This window comes from Mastigoproctus giganteus, chromosome 7, assembly GCF_048544385.1.
Source record: "Mastigoproctus giganteus isolate SK-2022 chromosome 7, ASM4854438v1, whole genome shotgun sequence".
In the NCBI taxonomy this organism is placed as follows: Eukaryota; Metazoa; Arthropoda; class Arachnida; order Uropygi; family Thelyphonidae; genus Mastigoproctus; species Mastigoproctus giganteus.
The window spans coordinates 141,760,997-141,778,270 of NC_143581.1; the positions used below are offsets into that span (position 1 = coordinate 141,760,997).

General features: G+C 36.3%; 1 protein-coding gene across 1 annotated transcript in view; it reads left to right on the plus strand.

Annotated features, from left to right (window-relative positions):
* The window catches only part of LOC150083236 (receptor expression-enhancing protein 5-like), a 108,480-nt gene that overhangs the window by 33,822 nt on the left and 57,384 nt on the right, over positions 1-17,274 (plus strand). The window contains exon 2 of the mRNA XM_090378446.1: positions 15,485-15,578. Within this exon, the coding sequence (XP_090234572.1) occupies positions 15,485-15,578 (94 nt within the window). The remainder of the gene's footprint in view (positions 1-15,484; positions 15,579-17,274) is intronic.

A 17,274-nucleotide genomic window follows, 5' to 3' on the forward strand; every position in this document is an offset into this window, starting at 1 on the left:
GTTATTTGAAGAATGAGAATATAGTGATTGGCATAGATACCGTTGTGAATTTGGTTCTCTGTGGGAGTTCTGAAACAGATGTGAGAGGTTATTTGTATGAAGAATGCATAATGGCAAATAGATTAGAAATAGTAATTATAGCTGGATAATTGAGTACTTTTCCTTCCACAATAGGAGAATCGAATATCTATATAACATAGTTCTGGATCTGTGGTAAATAGAATAAAAGATTGGCAAGTTATGGATGATTGGTCCACCAGTAATCATAGTGTTATTAAGTATAATATAGAGGTATTTGATAGGAATGTTGTTAAAGAGGTAGATAGATTTATGGCAAGTTCTACCTGGGATGTGTTTATAAATATAGTGAGAGGGTATTTAAGTGAGGAGTATGAGATTAGGTGGAATAGCAGAATAGCATATAATGGAATTTATTCGTAACATTTTGTTTAAGGCTTCAAAGGGCTCACTGAGGAGAACTACTAAGAGGATGAATAGTGTCTTGGTGGCATGCTGAGTTATCAAGGTTGAGGAGAAATGTAAATAATTTGCACAGACTTTACCACAGAGCCAGAAGAAATGGATTTGAAGAACAGAATGTGATCAGGGAAGAATATATGGAAATGAAAAGGAGTTATAATGAGAAAATTCAAAAGAGTAAAAATAAGGCATAGAGAGATTTTGTACAGTTACAAGGAAATAGAGAACCTTGAGGGGGATGCAGTATAAATTGATCATGCATATAGTAAAAAATTGAATGTAGTTCTCAATTGTTTCTGGCTCAATGGAAGCAATGCGCTAGGAAGATTTGATCTCTTAGATACTGAATGAGTTGTTTTTTGAGGATGATTCTGAATTAGAAAATGAAGGACAAAGGTATAAGAAGGTTGAATGCATTATTATTATTAGCCATATGGTGCAAGGAAGCTTGAGGCTTTAGCTGCACCAGCCAAAAAAAAAAATTCTGAGTTTTGCTCAGGACCCTGGGTGTGCCAAGCCCATGCTCACCAGATGTGAGCCCCCGAGGTAATCAAAACTCTCAGAGCCTGTGTTCACTACAGAGGTATTAAAGGAGGCAATTGAGAAAATTAAAACTGGTAAGGAACCAGTTTTAATTTTCTCAATAAATAATTGACAGGAGTAGATGATATTCTTGTAGAACCTGTTAAAGTGTTTGTGCAGGAGTGGCAAGATATTATGTTGCAGATGTACAACACTTGTTTAAAAGAAAGGATTTTTCCAAAGAAATTGAAAATTTCAAGTGTTAAATTATTATTGAAGAAGGATAAAGAAGTATGTGACCCAAGGTCCTATAGGCCAATTGTTTGCTATCAGTGATAGGCTAAATTATGGAAAGAATGGTGATAGAAAGATTAATTAGATATTATAAAAATAAAGGGCTGGAATCAGAGAGGCAGTATGGCTTCTAAAGGGGTAGGTTTACTGAGGATGCAATTTAAGTACTAGAGAAAGTTAAATACACAACGAAGAAATATGCTGTTGGAATTTTTATTGACTTCAGACAGGCCTTTGACTCCTTGTAGTGGGAAAGTGTGATGCATAGATTGTGCCAGATTGAGCATCCTGGAAATATGTATAAGTTGATGTGGAGCTACTTTGCTGATAGGAAAGTAATTGTCAGAACTAAGTTTAGAACAGTGGAGGAAACAAACAAATAGAGGAGTTCCACAAGCTTCTATTATAGGACCATATATGTGGAACTTTTGTTACTGATGAATTGTTGGTTCAAGATTGGGTAAATAATGACATTGTAACTTACGCAGATGTGATGGTGGTGGTTTATGGAGACTCAGTGCTGGAGATAGAGAGGGCTTTAATGAAAATACAGGATTGAATACAGATCCATAAATTGGAGATATCTGCTTCCAAATCTAAGTGTATGATTTTTGAAAGGAATATTAAGTCACTCTAGATATCATATCTTTTGTGTTAGCTTGAACCAAAAGGGCTGAATTGTCTCTGAAATGTCTGTGGTTAATCTTTTATAGTCCAGGGGTAGCAACCACAGTATGGGGCGCCCCCAGGACATCCAGAGGGTGCCCCAGTGATGTCCTGCAGCCCCATACTGGCGAGTGTTCCTTGGTATCTTGAGCAGATCATTACTATTTGGTTCTTTAGGTGGACCTAAGCTCTTGTGGGCAGTGTGGGTATAAACATTGTCATCCCCACACTGGATGAAAAAGCCCTGAGTTTGAATCCCAGGAATTTTTATGGGTCTTTTTCATAACGTGGCTGAGTCAGTCAGTCTTAGGCAAGGGTAGCATGGTTCTTTTTTTTCTCCCAGTACAGAACTTGTGCAATTTACAGATATAATATACAAGACACCCCATCTGCAACTTCAGATGGGGTGTCTAATACTATCCCATGCCCATTACATAAGGGTCCGATCTGGTTTGTCCTCTTCTTTGCATTTATATATGTGAAGAACTTAAGCCTTTCTTGGTAAGAGCACCACTATGTTCCCTTCACCAATCTTGTTGCCCTCATCTGTTCTACATCCTTCCAAAAATAAGGTGTCCAGACCTGCATGCAGTACTCAAGGGAATAATCACCTCCTTATCCCTGCTAGCAAAATTCCTATATATCATTGACAAGAACCAAGTGCCTGTCTGCACTGCTCAGAAAACTTCATATCTGACTGCACAATTACCCCCTGGTCTTTTTCTTTCTCCACTACCCTGATGAGTGTAGTACCACACAGTTGGTACATTACTGTGGTGGGTTACTGTTACCCATATGCAGTACTTTTCATTTGTCAATGTTAAACTTCAGTTGCCATTTCTCAACCTATCTGCCTAACTTTTCTAGATCCTGTTGTAGTAACATATTATTATTACTGTCGTTAACAACCCTGCCAACCTTTGTGTCATCTGCAAACTTCAACATTAAGCCTGATATATACAAAAGAACAGTGGGCCCAACACCGAACCCCGGGGGGCTCCACTAATAACATTGGTCCACAAAGACAAAGAGCAGTGTCCGTTGATTACCACTGCCTTCTCCCACTCAACCATCCTTTTGTTCATTGTAGCAACTTGCCCTTAATGCCATACTACTCCAATTTGTATAGTAGTCTTCCATGTGCAACAGTATCAAAAGCTTTCCTGAAATCTAAGTATACAGGGTGTTTCAAAAGTGATGGTCATTAATTTAAAGGTGAACTGTACAGACTGCAATATGCAAAAAAAGCTAGTAAACATGGGTCCTTAAGTGAATTGTTTTTGAGATATTCCACATTTCTAGTTGGGATCCACCAATTACAAGGTGAACTGTACAGAGTTAAGATCTACTGACTTGTTTGTTTAGGTTAGGTTATGCTCATTCTCTTCATTTCCCTCTCTCAATGCTCTGAGACATAGCAAGCATACTAGTACTCGTCAAAGGATAGTCAACATGGAAAGAGGTTACAGCAACGAAGAATATGCGGACATGCACTTCATATATGGTAAAGCTAATGGCAGTGCACTTGAGGCTGCACGTTTGTACCAAGAAGCATTTCCCTGCAGGGAAATGCTTCTTGAGGCAGCCCAACAGGCACACATTCATCAGGGTACATCTATGCCTTAGAGAACATGGGTGCTTCACACATGGAGTACGAGCAGGTAAGCCTAGAAGCATAACACCTGATGTTGACGAAAGGGGTGTTAGAAAGAATATCCTGTAACATCTTTAAAATCCTGTGGGGTTGAAACCAAAAATTAAAAATGTATTATCTTATGTGTTTAATAAAACCACCCTTAGCAAAGGATTCACAGATTTTTGCTAAACTAGTGTTCCCATAGTCAGTGGCGGATCTTAACAGAAAATGTGCATTATCTCGAAAACAGTTCATTTGCAGCCTGATGGTCATTGGGACTTTTTTTGCTTATTTTAGTTTGTACTTTTTATCTTTAAATTATTGACCATCATTTTTGAAATACCCTGTATATAAAAATTATTTTTTTTTATAAAAATTATTTTTTTTTATATCCTGTTCTTTTGTGACCATGTGGATTCCAAGTGATTAGTGGAGTTGGGAGAAAGATAGAGGCAACAGATGAATTTGACAGAATGTGGCAGGGAGATTTTAAGCCAGAGAACATTGAAAAGAGGCAAATCCAAATTATTAGGTTTCTGACTGCGAATATCAGAATGGACATATGCACAAGTACCACCTTTGAAGTGAAAGGAATCATAGAATGAATAATTCGGACAACTGAGATGAGCAGTTGTTAGCCAATAACTGTGATTTTGTCAGAAAAATTACACAGGGCTTGGCAGACTAAGTGGAAATAGACATCATTGAGATTAGAACTGAGATGATGTATATTTGTGAAATGAATGAGGAAGTGCTTGGGGGGTTTAGATCTTTTTGCGGTTATTAGCTTGACAATTCATTAGTTGTATTCAGAAGTAAGATAAGGTATTGAGGACATGCTGTACGAAGTAATTTTTGGATATGGCTTACATGTGGAAAGAATATACCCAGCTCCTTGATGTAACGTGGCCTTGACAATGTCCCCTACCACACTACTTGGATTCCTTCTATTCACTATATCTGTCAGAGTATAGGCAATGAGATTATACACTAGCTGATCCGGAAGCCTCCTAGAGAGTTACCAATAGGTTCGGTCTGGTGGACTACCTAGTGGCTGGCCTGAAAATACTGTTTTAGACCTGCACCCTCGAAATATGACGGAAGATTTGATCTCGCCATGATGTCCATCGTAACTTCAAAAGATTTTAATCATACTGCATGATGGAAGAGATGGGGGTGGTTCCTGGAGCTTTGCCCTTTAGACTAAACATGGGTTCCACCACTTCAGGCTTCCATTAAGCAAAGTGGTGGTATTGTATCAGTTGATGAGCACCATCTGTCATCTAGTACTGCCTGGTAACACAGAGCGGCGACATTCCTCTCTGTGGTGTGGGCACCACACCTCGACCTCTGCTTTCATTGGTTTGCACCTGGGTGGTCATCTACAGTGTGACCACCCAGGTGCTGTATTTCAGGACTTGCACATGGGGGTTGCACTGGGGGTTGCTAACACTCCAACCATCGTGCAGGTGCAATCAGAGGATTTGGCTGTCACAGACAGACCAGAATTTGCTGAAATTAGGTCCACTTTACTCGAGTGTCACCCAAATAACAGTTCCATCAGCGTTTTAGACTCCCAGGAAGCAAACACACCCTACCATATCTGAGTGATTGTCTGCAACAGCTTCAAGGACCAAGTAAACTTGTCTTTTTGAAGAAATTGGTATTAGTGACAATTCATGAGAGTGGCATTTTTTCTTAAACAGTTCAAGTAACAGTTTGATTCCTGTGTTGCTTTACAGCAAGAATGTACACATTGATTCTTGTTGTTTGTTATTTGGTTTTTTAGGAGCATTAGCAACTAAGGCCATATTGCTCCGGGAATATGCGGTGGTCATTCCCTTGACCTTTCCGCATCCTCCGCATTTGGTGGTGATGGGCTCGAACCCCAGTCTAATCAAGAAGCGTGTGCTACACACTGCTGCTCCTTCCCACCTGGCTACGGAGATGCCTATTCTTGTTGCATACTCTAGTTGAAGAAGACTATGGTATTAGGGAGCAAGTGTTAAAGAAGGGTTACCCAAAGTCCCAATTTTTCACTTAACTTTTTTGGGCACACCAAGAATTTTTGAGGGACTGATTTGACCTGATTTTCATACAAAGCTATTTTTCTGAACTAAATATACGGTGTTAAAATTAACAATATAATTTTTTAAAATTTAGCATGGCAATTAACATTATCCCAATAAACAGTTGTTAAATTTTAGTTAATTTATATAGTTAATAAAGAATTATTGTAATATGTTTGTATGTTTTATTATAATTATTATTGTTGTTATATTATTTCTTCCTGAATGGGTTCTACCCCATAACGGATACTGCTACCCAAGGCCGCGTTCATGCTATGGTCAAACCGGCCATGGCCAGGGGCCTCAACCAAAGAGGGGCTTCATTTTCAGTGTAATTGTTTTCTAAAGTACAGTAGTGATAAAAATTCCTAATAATAACAATAATAATATACCAAGAAAATGTGTAATATAAAAACAAACCTAAAATTGTTAAGTGTTTATATTTTATTCTTATACCTTTTTTATTGTACAATAAATAAGTTAAAAGTTTCTATTAAAATTGTTTTAAGCAAAACATGTTTGACCTCTTATTTTACATTTTGATCATTTTTATCAAGGAATTATTATTCACAATATAAATATAAAAAAAAAACCTATGTAGTAATTGTATTTATATGTATGCAACACACACACACACACACACACACACACACACACACACACACACACACACACACACACACACACACACACACACACACGCACGTATAGTAAAGGGGCCGAAAATTTAAATATGGTTGGGGGGCCTATTTCATCCTTAATCCGTCTCTGCTGCTACCAAGTACGCAGGGTGGTTGTTATGCCTGGTGTTACTGCTAGTCAAGAAACTATCAGATTATCCTGCAGCTGTTCAGGATTGCAACTTTATGGAGTTCCTTGTATGTGTTCTCTGGGAGACCTAGTGCTGCTAGTCTATTATGTATGGTCTTTGGCACCATACTGGTGGTTGTCATGATGATCGGGATGGCCATACATGTTTGATCTCCTGTCTTAGGTCAGTGTACTTCCTCATCTTTCCTTGTGGGTTTTCTGGAGGTTACCAGTATTGATTAGTATTTCATAATATTTATTTACTATGCTCCTAGCTATACATTTACCTGTTTTTACTCTTACTAACCCTAACACAGCCATATGTTTACTTGTTACAATGAGGACTCCTCCAACATGCTTTGAAATCCCTGAAATTTTGCTTTCCAGGCTGCTCTGCTGTTCTAATAGAAGCAATGCAAGAATCATACCTGTGTCTGTTGTTAATCTGCTAGTCTTGTATTCCCCTGGCTTATAGTTTCTGACCCACCTAACACTTCCTCAATAGCATCAGAAAATGTTCTTGCCATTCCTGTAGAAACAGTCTGTACTGTTAATGAGCAGACAAAATATGTAAAAAATTATTTTGAGCTACGAACCACAGAATATGCAAACGATACTCATTTAAATGTGATGACATGTATACTTCATGTAGTTTATCTTTCTGTCACTTGACTCTCACTTTAACAAAAATGCTCATGTGGTTTCCCATTTTGGTTTAATTATAAAAAATTTATTTTTAGCTTTTCTACTGAATTGAAATTCTGAATCTATTAGTGATTTGCTAAACTGAAATGTTGAACAAAAATGAATGAGTGAAACCAATAATTAAAAGTAATACAAAAAATTTTTATCATATATTTTTAGAATTTAAAGGTCACTGATCCATGGATTGAAACATAGGAACTCATGTGGGGTCTGGCAGATATAATGTGAAAGTCTTTATTTTTGTCAGCTGGTTGCATTTAGCCAGTAGAACCAAAGCTCTAGAATTAGCATTAGTAGAGGCATTTGATGCAAGAAAGCAAGCTTATGCAGCATCAGCCAAAAAAAAAAAAAAAATAATAAATAAATAAAAAATAACCACTTCCACTTCACCCCTCTGTTCGTTCGAAATACTTGTCCAGCTGAGCCTTAAACTTATTTAGGCTATTAACTTCCACGACAAGGGATGGAAGTCTGTTCCACCTACCAACCACCCGCTGGCTAAAGGCAAATTTCCGCACATCTATCCTACATCTGTCTTTCCTCAATTTGAATTTATGCCCTCTCAGGTGATTATTCTGAGCAAGAGGAAGAATCCCATCAGCATTGAGCATGCTCAAACCATTCAAGGCTTTGTACACCTCTATCAGATCACCTCGCTGGTGCCTAGTCTCCAGACACTGTAATTTGCAAAACTTAAGCCTTTCTTCGTAAGAGCGCCCCTTTGTTCCATTCACTAATCTTGTTGCCCTTCTCTGTACTCGTTCCAGCAGCTCTACATCCTTCTTGAAATGAGGCCTCCAGGCCTGTATACAATACTCTAGGTGTGGCCTGACCATTCCCTTATACAAGGGAATAATCACCTCCTTATCCCTGCTAGAAAAATTCCTATATATCATTGACAATACACCATGAGCTACTCTTGCAGCCCGTCTGCACTGCTCAGAACTTCATATCTGCCTGCACAACCACCCCCCAGGTCCCTTTCATTCTCTACCACTGTCAGTGTAGTACCACAGAGTTGATACGTTGCTCTGGGATTGCTGTTTCCCATATGTAGTACTTTACATTTGTCAATGTTAAACTTCATTTGCCACCTCTCAGCCCATCTGCTCAACCTTTCCAGATCCAGAGCAGCATAGTGTCAGTAGTGTCCTTGACAACCCTGCCAACCTTCGTATCGTCTGCAAACTTGGAGATTAAGCTTGATATACCATCATCAATATCATTTATAAATACAGAGAACAATAAAGGACCCAATACTGGACCCTGAGGGACTCTACTAATAACATTAGTCCACAATGAGCAGTGTCCATTGATTACCACTCTCTGTCTTCTCCCCCTCAACCACCCCTTTATCCATAGCAGCAATTTGCCTCCAATGCCACACTGCTCCAATTTGTGCAGCAGTCTTCCAGTAAGATTAGACACCTGTCGCTGCTGTTCTCACAGATGCCATGTGGGAATTGCCTAGAAAAAGATGCGACACTTTTGATTGCCTGGTGTTTGTTAAATGCCACATAAAAAATGTCTCATAATTTATAATTTACCGAAACGAAAACAAAATACTGTATAACCAGTTAGTGAGTATTGGTGCTGATATAAAAAATATACTTGAGGATTTGATTTCTTTTACAATTTTTAAAAAAAAATAATGGAAAAATTTAGAAGTGGCATCTGTCAGACACCATGCTAGCAACAAAAGGTTAAGCTAAGTTCTAATCAGTGTACTGTATGTCAAATATGTTCAAAGCAACTACAAAGTGATCAGTAATTTAGGCATTACTGAACACGAAGCAAAGTATTATCTTGTATGGAGCAACTCCTGAATATTATTCTGTAAGCTTCTAGGAACAGTTTTTATCATACTGATGGGCATGTGTACAGATGGCTTTAATATAATGTTTGGCCCCTAGCAACTGTCAAACATGTTTTGTACCTGCAATGCGTCGATAAAATCAAGGTATTGATGAGTTGCAGAGTCATTTTCCATTCTTGTGTACGTGCTGTTTCCAACTGATTAAGCTTTATCACAGAGACTGGACAAGATGCAATATGTCATCATATGGTATCTCATATGTGCTTGATGGTATTCAAGTTGAGGGAACAGCTGGTTAATTCATACAGATGATAGCCTGATCTTCCTAAATATTGTTGAACACTGTGCCATATGGAGTTGAAATACTCTGCACCTACAGCATCAGCACAGGAAAGGACCATGGGTCATGGGATCTCTGCATACAGTCAGTTCTGCTATAACATGGTACATATGTTCATAAAAATCTACGTGTTATGGTATTTTGTACATTAAAAACAACAGGGCTTAAGGAAAAAGTTAAAAACCCAATAAAATTTCAAACACAGGTTTAAACATCTTAAATTTCTAATAAATAAATAAATATTACAGTAAATGTAGCACTTTACCTTGACAAGATATGAAGTTTGTCTGACTGATATTTTTGTTCACTGACGTTTTTTTTTTATTGTAAAATTTAAAACGTTAAAAAAAAAAAAAAACAAAGATAGGCAATCAATAATGACGAACACAGCACACACAAATTGCACAAGTGAGATACGGAGTAACAAGTTTATGAAGCTTAAAAAATAGGAATGAAGACAAGATTCTGAAAATTTGTTTTTTATATGATTGGAGATTTCATGGAAGGGGAAACATTTCGCCATAACAACGTAAAAACCGACAGAATTCCAGCTATTTGTTTCATCGCAAATACAATAAGATCACGTTTACTGCCTGTTTATAATAGACTGCACTAACAGAAAAGTCCAATTAACTGGGAACTGCAAATTGTTTTTATTGTTTTATGGTAGTGATCTCTAGAAATGTGCTCCTCTGCTTACGCTATCATGCCTCATGAAATTTCTGTAAGAACAGAAAAATGTGAGCTCCTGAAAACGTGAGTTGGCCTACAATATGACCTGTTATCTTGTGAATACGGTGAATGACAACAGTGTGTCTCTGACCAATACAACTATAGTAAATGGTAAATATAGCTCTCACACATTTGACATTAACATTTTTTAAGCTTCGTACACTTGTATGTATTGCTGCGCAGGTTGCTACGTTCAGCTTGGTGCTGGGTTTTGCATTCATCTAGTGTTACTTGCGAGATGAAATCTCGCATGAGCCAACGCGAAAATTGCGTTATATTTGCCGTTTTTCCTAATATATCAGCCATGTTGTGAAAATGCGCGTTATAGCAGAACTGACTGTACTTGATTGCAGTCAGGGTACCATTCTTGATTACGTGGTCTATGTGCCGAAAGGCTAAAATCACCCCATGTCAGCAGTCCACCTTCACTGAACTGTATCCCTCTATGTAAAAAGGTTGTTTCAGGTTCCTTTTTCACTCCACACCAGGACCCAATGCAAGTCAGACAATGGGTTGGATTGGATAGATGACTGAACTCATCTGTGAAGAGCACTCAGTGCCATTCCTTGTCAGGCCAATTACATTGTTCAAAAATCCACATTCTTCTGATATATTTAAATATCCACATTCAGTAACATCAGTATACACACATAATGTTGATACACGTAACACAAACATACACATTATGTTGATGTGTTATTGTTGTTGAATTTTAGGTGTATCAGTGACTTCGACCATATTGCACCCTATATATTATGCCTGTAAACTGTGTGTTCTATGGTCGATTTGCTGTTTTCTGGACAAAGAAACCTGAGTTTCTGGGAGAAAAAACCACGCTACTCTTGCTTGAGACCCACTAACTCAGCCATGTTGCAAAAAAGGCCCATAAATTCTTCTCATCATTGATGGGATTCGAACTCAGGTTTTTACCACCTAGTGTGGGGAGGACAATGATTATACTCTGCTACTCATGAGGGCTTGATATGTTCTATTGAGTGCTCAGTGGAATACACACTATAGGTCTCTTATATAAAGTCTGTATGTGCAGATGATTTTGGGTAGATTTGTTTGGCAGCTGTCTCCCTGTCACTACTGTAAACTGTCCTAGTAGCAGGATAGCATTCAAGCATTGACTTTGATGAGCAAGGTGTGCGAGAGTTAGTGACCTTGCTTCAACATTGTTGATGGTCTGTTTTCCTGACCAGGATGTCTTTGAATGATCTGGGTTTCTTGTACAGGTTTTACAACCTCTGATGATGCTATAACTCAAGATATGCCACAATTTGGCATTGACTATTCCGACGACTCTTCATGTGCTAAACTCGGGCCAGTCTGTTTGAGATGAAATATTCAGGTGCCTCACTATGATAAAGTTGTCTTCTGTAGCTTTAGTTCAAAAACAGGACAAATATGAGACTTGGTTGAGTATATAACAAAACACTAGCACACCAGAATTTGCATGTCCTCAGTGTGTATTTGTTGACGAACTTGCAATTTATATATGCATGCCAGCCTGTGAATGTGCTTTCATTGCATAATCAACAAGGTAGATTTTTCAATAGATTGTGAAGTGTATATTATAAGGTTGATACTCTGAGTTTGCATACTGCACAGCTCACATTGGACTTTTTTGCAGTTGTTTTATCTGAGAGTATTATCACTTAGAAACCAACTGATTTGTGATAAGGGACCTGTGAGCCCTGAAGTATAAGCAGTGTCTTGTCTTTTAACAAAGGAGTTAACCTTTCGGTGAGGCTATTTGTTTGAAAGTAGTTCAATGTCTGGACAAATTATTGTAAAAGCAAAGTTTGTGCTGCCATGGGCTTTAAGACCATTGCATTATCTAAACAGTTAAATTCTGCTGGACACAAAAACACATGAAAGGACAAGATAGGCCTGCAAACTTCTTAATGCACATTTTTTCAAGGTTTGATTTTTTTGCCTTAGGTATCAGTAAAATTCTTTCAGTGTAAGAATACCTATCTTACAGTGAAATTGATTCAACCAGGCACAAAGATTTGATAAGTATGGCAAAGAAAACATTTGATTTGAGTGAGAGAGCTCTTATGACCAATGTAGAAATAATGCCTTTGGTGTTCAATGTATCACAAACTAGCCCTAGTTGGTATTGCCAGCCCTACCTATAAACGGATATTTTGTCTAGGATCTGCAAATTTACAAATGCTCCCTGGAATATTTGTTTGAAAGTAGTTCAATGTCTGGACAAATTATTGTAAAAGCAAAGTTTGTGCTGCCATGGGCTTTAAGACCATTGCATTATCTAAACAGTTAAATTCTGCTGGACACAAAAACACATGAAAGGACAAGATAGGCCTGCAAACTTCTTAATGCACATTTTTTCAAGGTTTGATTTTTTTGCCTTAGGTATCAGTAAAATTCAGTAAAATTTTTTGGCTGGTGCAGCATAAGCCATAGGCTTTCTTGCACCATACGGCCGTTACTAATACTAATACTAATATTGAGAATATATTTATATCTTAAAATTATTTTGCCATATTTATAATACAGTGCAACTCCAATATAATGCACTTCTTCATACTGCAGTTTTGGATATATCATGGATATGATCATGAACCCAAAACAAATTATGAAAAAAAGTAATTTATTCAAAGAACTAGCAGTTTCATATTGGAAGCTACAAACTGTATATACTCGTAGCTACTATACATCCTACTACCATATTTCCAAGAGGAGAAATTGGATAAAAATTGGCTGTGTATTCACTTTGATATATTCAGTTACGGAGAAATTTTTGTAAACAACAGGACTGGTCAGAGACTAATGTAGTCACTCAGTTTCTTTTCTTCTCTCAGCTAGATATGCAATAAAAGATATATCAGTGGAAAGCTAATTACAAACAGCTACCTCTGGAGGGGATTACAGAAAGCATTCGTCAAATGCACTATATTAAAAAAAAAATTTTTAATATAATGTTACAAAGTAAATTTTTGTACACAACAGCACAAGACATCCTTTCTTCGACTAGAAATTACATTTGGGATAACAAAAACCTATCCAAGTGTAAAGGCAAAAGAAAAAATTATACAATTCAAGAAAAGTTGAAGATTATCAAGAGAGTTAAGAGTGGAAAAACAATATTTCCTGTGTGAAATTCCAGGAGGAACAATCCATGGTTGGATGAAAGAGGAAGAAAAATTGTATTCATTTGTAGACTCCATAGAAAATGAAGTAGGCCTCCAAAGAAAGAAGAAGACTGTGAAAACAGTGATACGGACAAGTGGTTTCTACAGAAGCGTAGTGAAGGAGTACCAATAAATGGGGTCATTTTGAAAGCACAAGCACTTTAATTTCATAAGCAACTTGGTGGAAATGACACATTTAAAGCTTCTGCTGAAGAGTGGCTTTGGAGATGGAAGGCTTCTCATTAGATATCCCAGGTTAGTGCATTGCAAGTGAATCTGCATTTGGTGAAATTACAGCAGCAGAAACATTTCCTGAATTTCTGAGCAATGTGATTCAAGATGGTAAATTCACAGTTGAACAGTTCTATAACTGTGACAAAACAGTGCCATACTATAAACTTCTCCCTGAAAAGTCACCCAACAAAGCAGGCATGAAAACTAACAAAGAGAGAGAATTACTCTGTTATGTGCAAAGAAGACTGGAAATCACAAGCTAAAGCCATTGTGCATCGTAAAAGTCGAAGTCCCTGGTGTTTTTAAGTACATCAGCATGAAATCTCTACCTATGATTTATAAAAATAGCTCCAATTCTTGGATGATGAGTGATATTTTTGCTTCATGGTTAGTGAAAGTGAGTTTGTACCATCAGTGAGATGCCACTTGCTTTCCAAAAAAACATGAAGAAAAGGCTCTGTTACTGTTGGATCACTGCCCAACTCAACCTTTGGCTGATGTCTAGAAATGATTAGAAGATTGCACGATCAGAGTTGTGTTTCTGCCAAGGAACACAACTGCACTAATTCAGCCCATGGATCAGAGCACTGTTCGAACCTTCTAAGCTTGTGGTGTTGTGAACAGAAAAATTCAAGTTTGAGAATTTCTGAAAACATTACACTGAAAGACATTGTGTACAATATTGGATTAACATGGGAGAAAGTATGCTGAACAGCAATTGAAACTGCTGGAAAAAATGTATTGTAAAAGATAAATAATTAATAATAACCTTGAATTAGCAGCATTTTCAGAACAAGGAACAGACTGCTTGCAATGTACTTGATGGCAATCTTGGAGCAAATCACGTGGCTGCTCGGATTGAGTTGGATGCAGAAACACCAATTAGGCATTATCTGAGCAAGAAAGAAATTGTAGCCCCTGTGAACAGTGGGAAGGCAATCAGCAAACAGAAGGTCAGACATAGGGAGCGGCTCAGAAGATAATGTGGATGATTAGTGTAAGTAAAAAGCACCAGAAATTAACAAAGTGCTTGAAAATATTAATGAGGTGATGGCATACTTAGAATATCAGAAATGATAGTGAACATCTTCATTTATTGCTTCTGGCCACTATAAGAATTATGTACTAAAAAAATGCTGTTATCAGTTTCGACAAACTAAATTACATGACTATTTCAGAACTGATGTGTAAAATGTAAGTCCACAATAGCATTATATATTAGTAGAATGTAAGTGGAATTACCTTTTAATACTTTCTTTTAATCTGTATACTCATAAAACAGTATTAAACACATTACTTAGTAAATAAAGTATTTATTTACTAAGTAAAGTGTTTATGTTCAAAAAACTGGAAAAATGGTAAGTTTTCAGCTATAATGCACTTCGCTTATAATGCCAGTATTAAAGTTGTTGCCTGACACTCTCATTATATTGAGGTTGCACTGTATTTCTATTCTGTAAAGCAATTATTTTAGCATAGAAAATTTTAAAAGTCAAAAATATATACTAATATTTAATAATTTTATAATGTTATTCATGTGAAATTTCAAAGGCAGAAAAAATTACCCTATAATTAAGTAACCATCTTTTAGTTTTATAAAGAAAGATTGTAGTATTAACACCTGAAATCTGTAATTGATACAGATTAAAAAAAAAGTAAATAAATAAAAAAATTGTACATCCTGCTCTGCTAAGAAAATAATCATGCCAAAACATTATTTTTTAATATGCATAAGATATATGGGGATATATGATTGGATATTTATAAATAATATAAATGTAGACATATATCTTTTCACAATTATATAAAACAGTTTATTAGTGGTAGTACTGAACTTGCTCATTTATTAATTGAATAATGTATATATGTTTGATATTCATTCTTATCTCCAGTGGAGATAAGAATAAAATTATCGCCACTGGTGATAAATTTATTTATTAAATTTATCTCCACTGGAGCTCTTCTCTATATAATAACATAAATGATATGTTTCAGCTATTAATGGTTTATTTTCAGCCGTGGTGACATTTTTATTAATTAATCTTATATTTGGGTATGGTGGACAGCTAATATGCAATTGCATTGGATTTCTATACCCAGCTTATGCATCGTAAGTTGTATCCAGATATTTTTATTTAATATCATGCTTATTGTAAATTTCATTTTTAAATATATATACTGTATATATATTATATTAATTATATTATTACTAGCCATATAGTGCGAGGGGGAGAGAGAGAGAGACTCTCTCTCTCTATTTGGATATAGACACATCTCATCTCACTCTCTGAGGATATAAATCTTTTTTCACTTCTTCTCTCTTCTGTACAATTACTTCCCAAAAATAACCTACAAAGCAATCCCACACACTTGATTATAAATGGCTTACCAACGTTTTCACTTTAGAGATCCATATAAAAGTACAGTAAGCACCGGTTGTAGTGATCAATGATTATTAGAATCAGCTGCTTTAGAGAATCAATTTCAAAGAACCGATTCAAATCATTAAAATGCACTACACTTTCATCATTTATTAGAATCACATCTTCGGTTATAAGAATAAATTTTGAACACCTCTGTGATATTGTTCTAAAGCACATTTCTAGAAGTCACAACCATAAAACAATAAAAACAATTTGCCATTTTTGGTTTATTGGGCCCTTTTGTTTGTACACTCTGTTATAAACAGGTAGTTACTACAGCTTTAACAGAAGAAGAAATTGTCCAGTCTATTACTGACAATTTTGCCAAGGAGGAGGAAAATGAAGATGAACCCGAATGAATTCCAGTTACAAAACGGCAAACTTGTGAAGCTACAAACGTCCTGAGGAGAGTGTTGGAAGAACCAGGTGCAAGTGATAGTGAATATAAACTGTTGTACAATATTGAAAAATCTATATGATAATTTAAAGCAATCTAAAATAAGTGACTATTTAAAATTATAATCATATTAGTGTTATGTTTAATTAATATGTATATTAATTAAGCTATGTACATAAGTATAAATTTATTTTTATTTTGCTAACCTGTGGATAATATTCTTTTGATTTTCACACATCATTTATTTGGTAATAAACTTTTGGTATAAAGTTCAAATTTATGCTTTATATCTTTGTTTTTATAGCCTGTGGATAATATACGTCGATTTTAGCTTATTAGACTCACCGTTTATTAGAATCAAAATTCAATTTGCAGACGTGATCACTATAACCACTGCTTACTGTATTGTGAAGAATTTGTTTCTATAGCCATATGGGTACAATACAGATACAGTAATTTCATTAGATATGTAACTTTTTTTGTATTTTTTGCTTATAGTAGTTTAGCCTTATTTAACAGCTGGGGATTTCCATCAGTAGTTGGTTAAAGGAAAATATTCAAATAATAAGGTGGTAATTCAGATTGAGGCCACTGGAGTTCCATGTAAGTGTTATGAACAGGGATAAAATGCATCTTCTTTATGGACTTCACTGAATGCATACATTATAGATCTAATAGAAATTAGACAAAGGTGCCATCAATAATTTTTCAAAAAATTATATATGTAGTCACTGTATATGTGTATAGTTTAGGGCAAAAGCCTCAAGCTATGAAAGCTTGAGAAGTATAAGAAGTACAAGCTGGTCATAGCCTCTTTTTGTATATAGCTACGAGCAAACTGGGTTTGCTACTTAGTGCATTTATCTCATATTTGCAAGCATTTCACCATGGGTTGCCTTGATATTGCACTACTGTCAATAAAAAGCAATATACTTCATTGGAGCAATGCCTTTTGTATAAAGTAGTGCAATAACAAGGCAACTCAT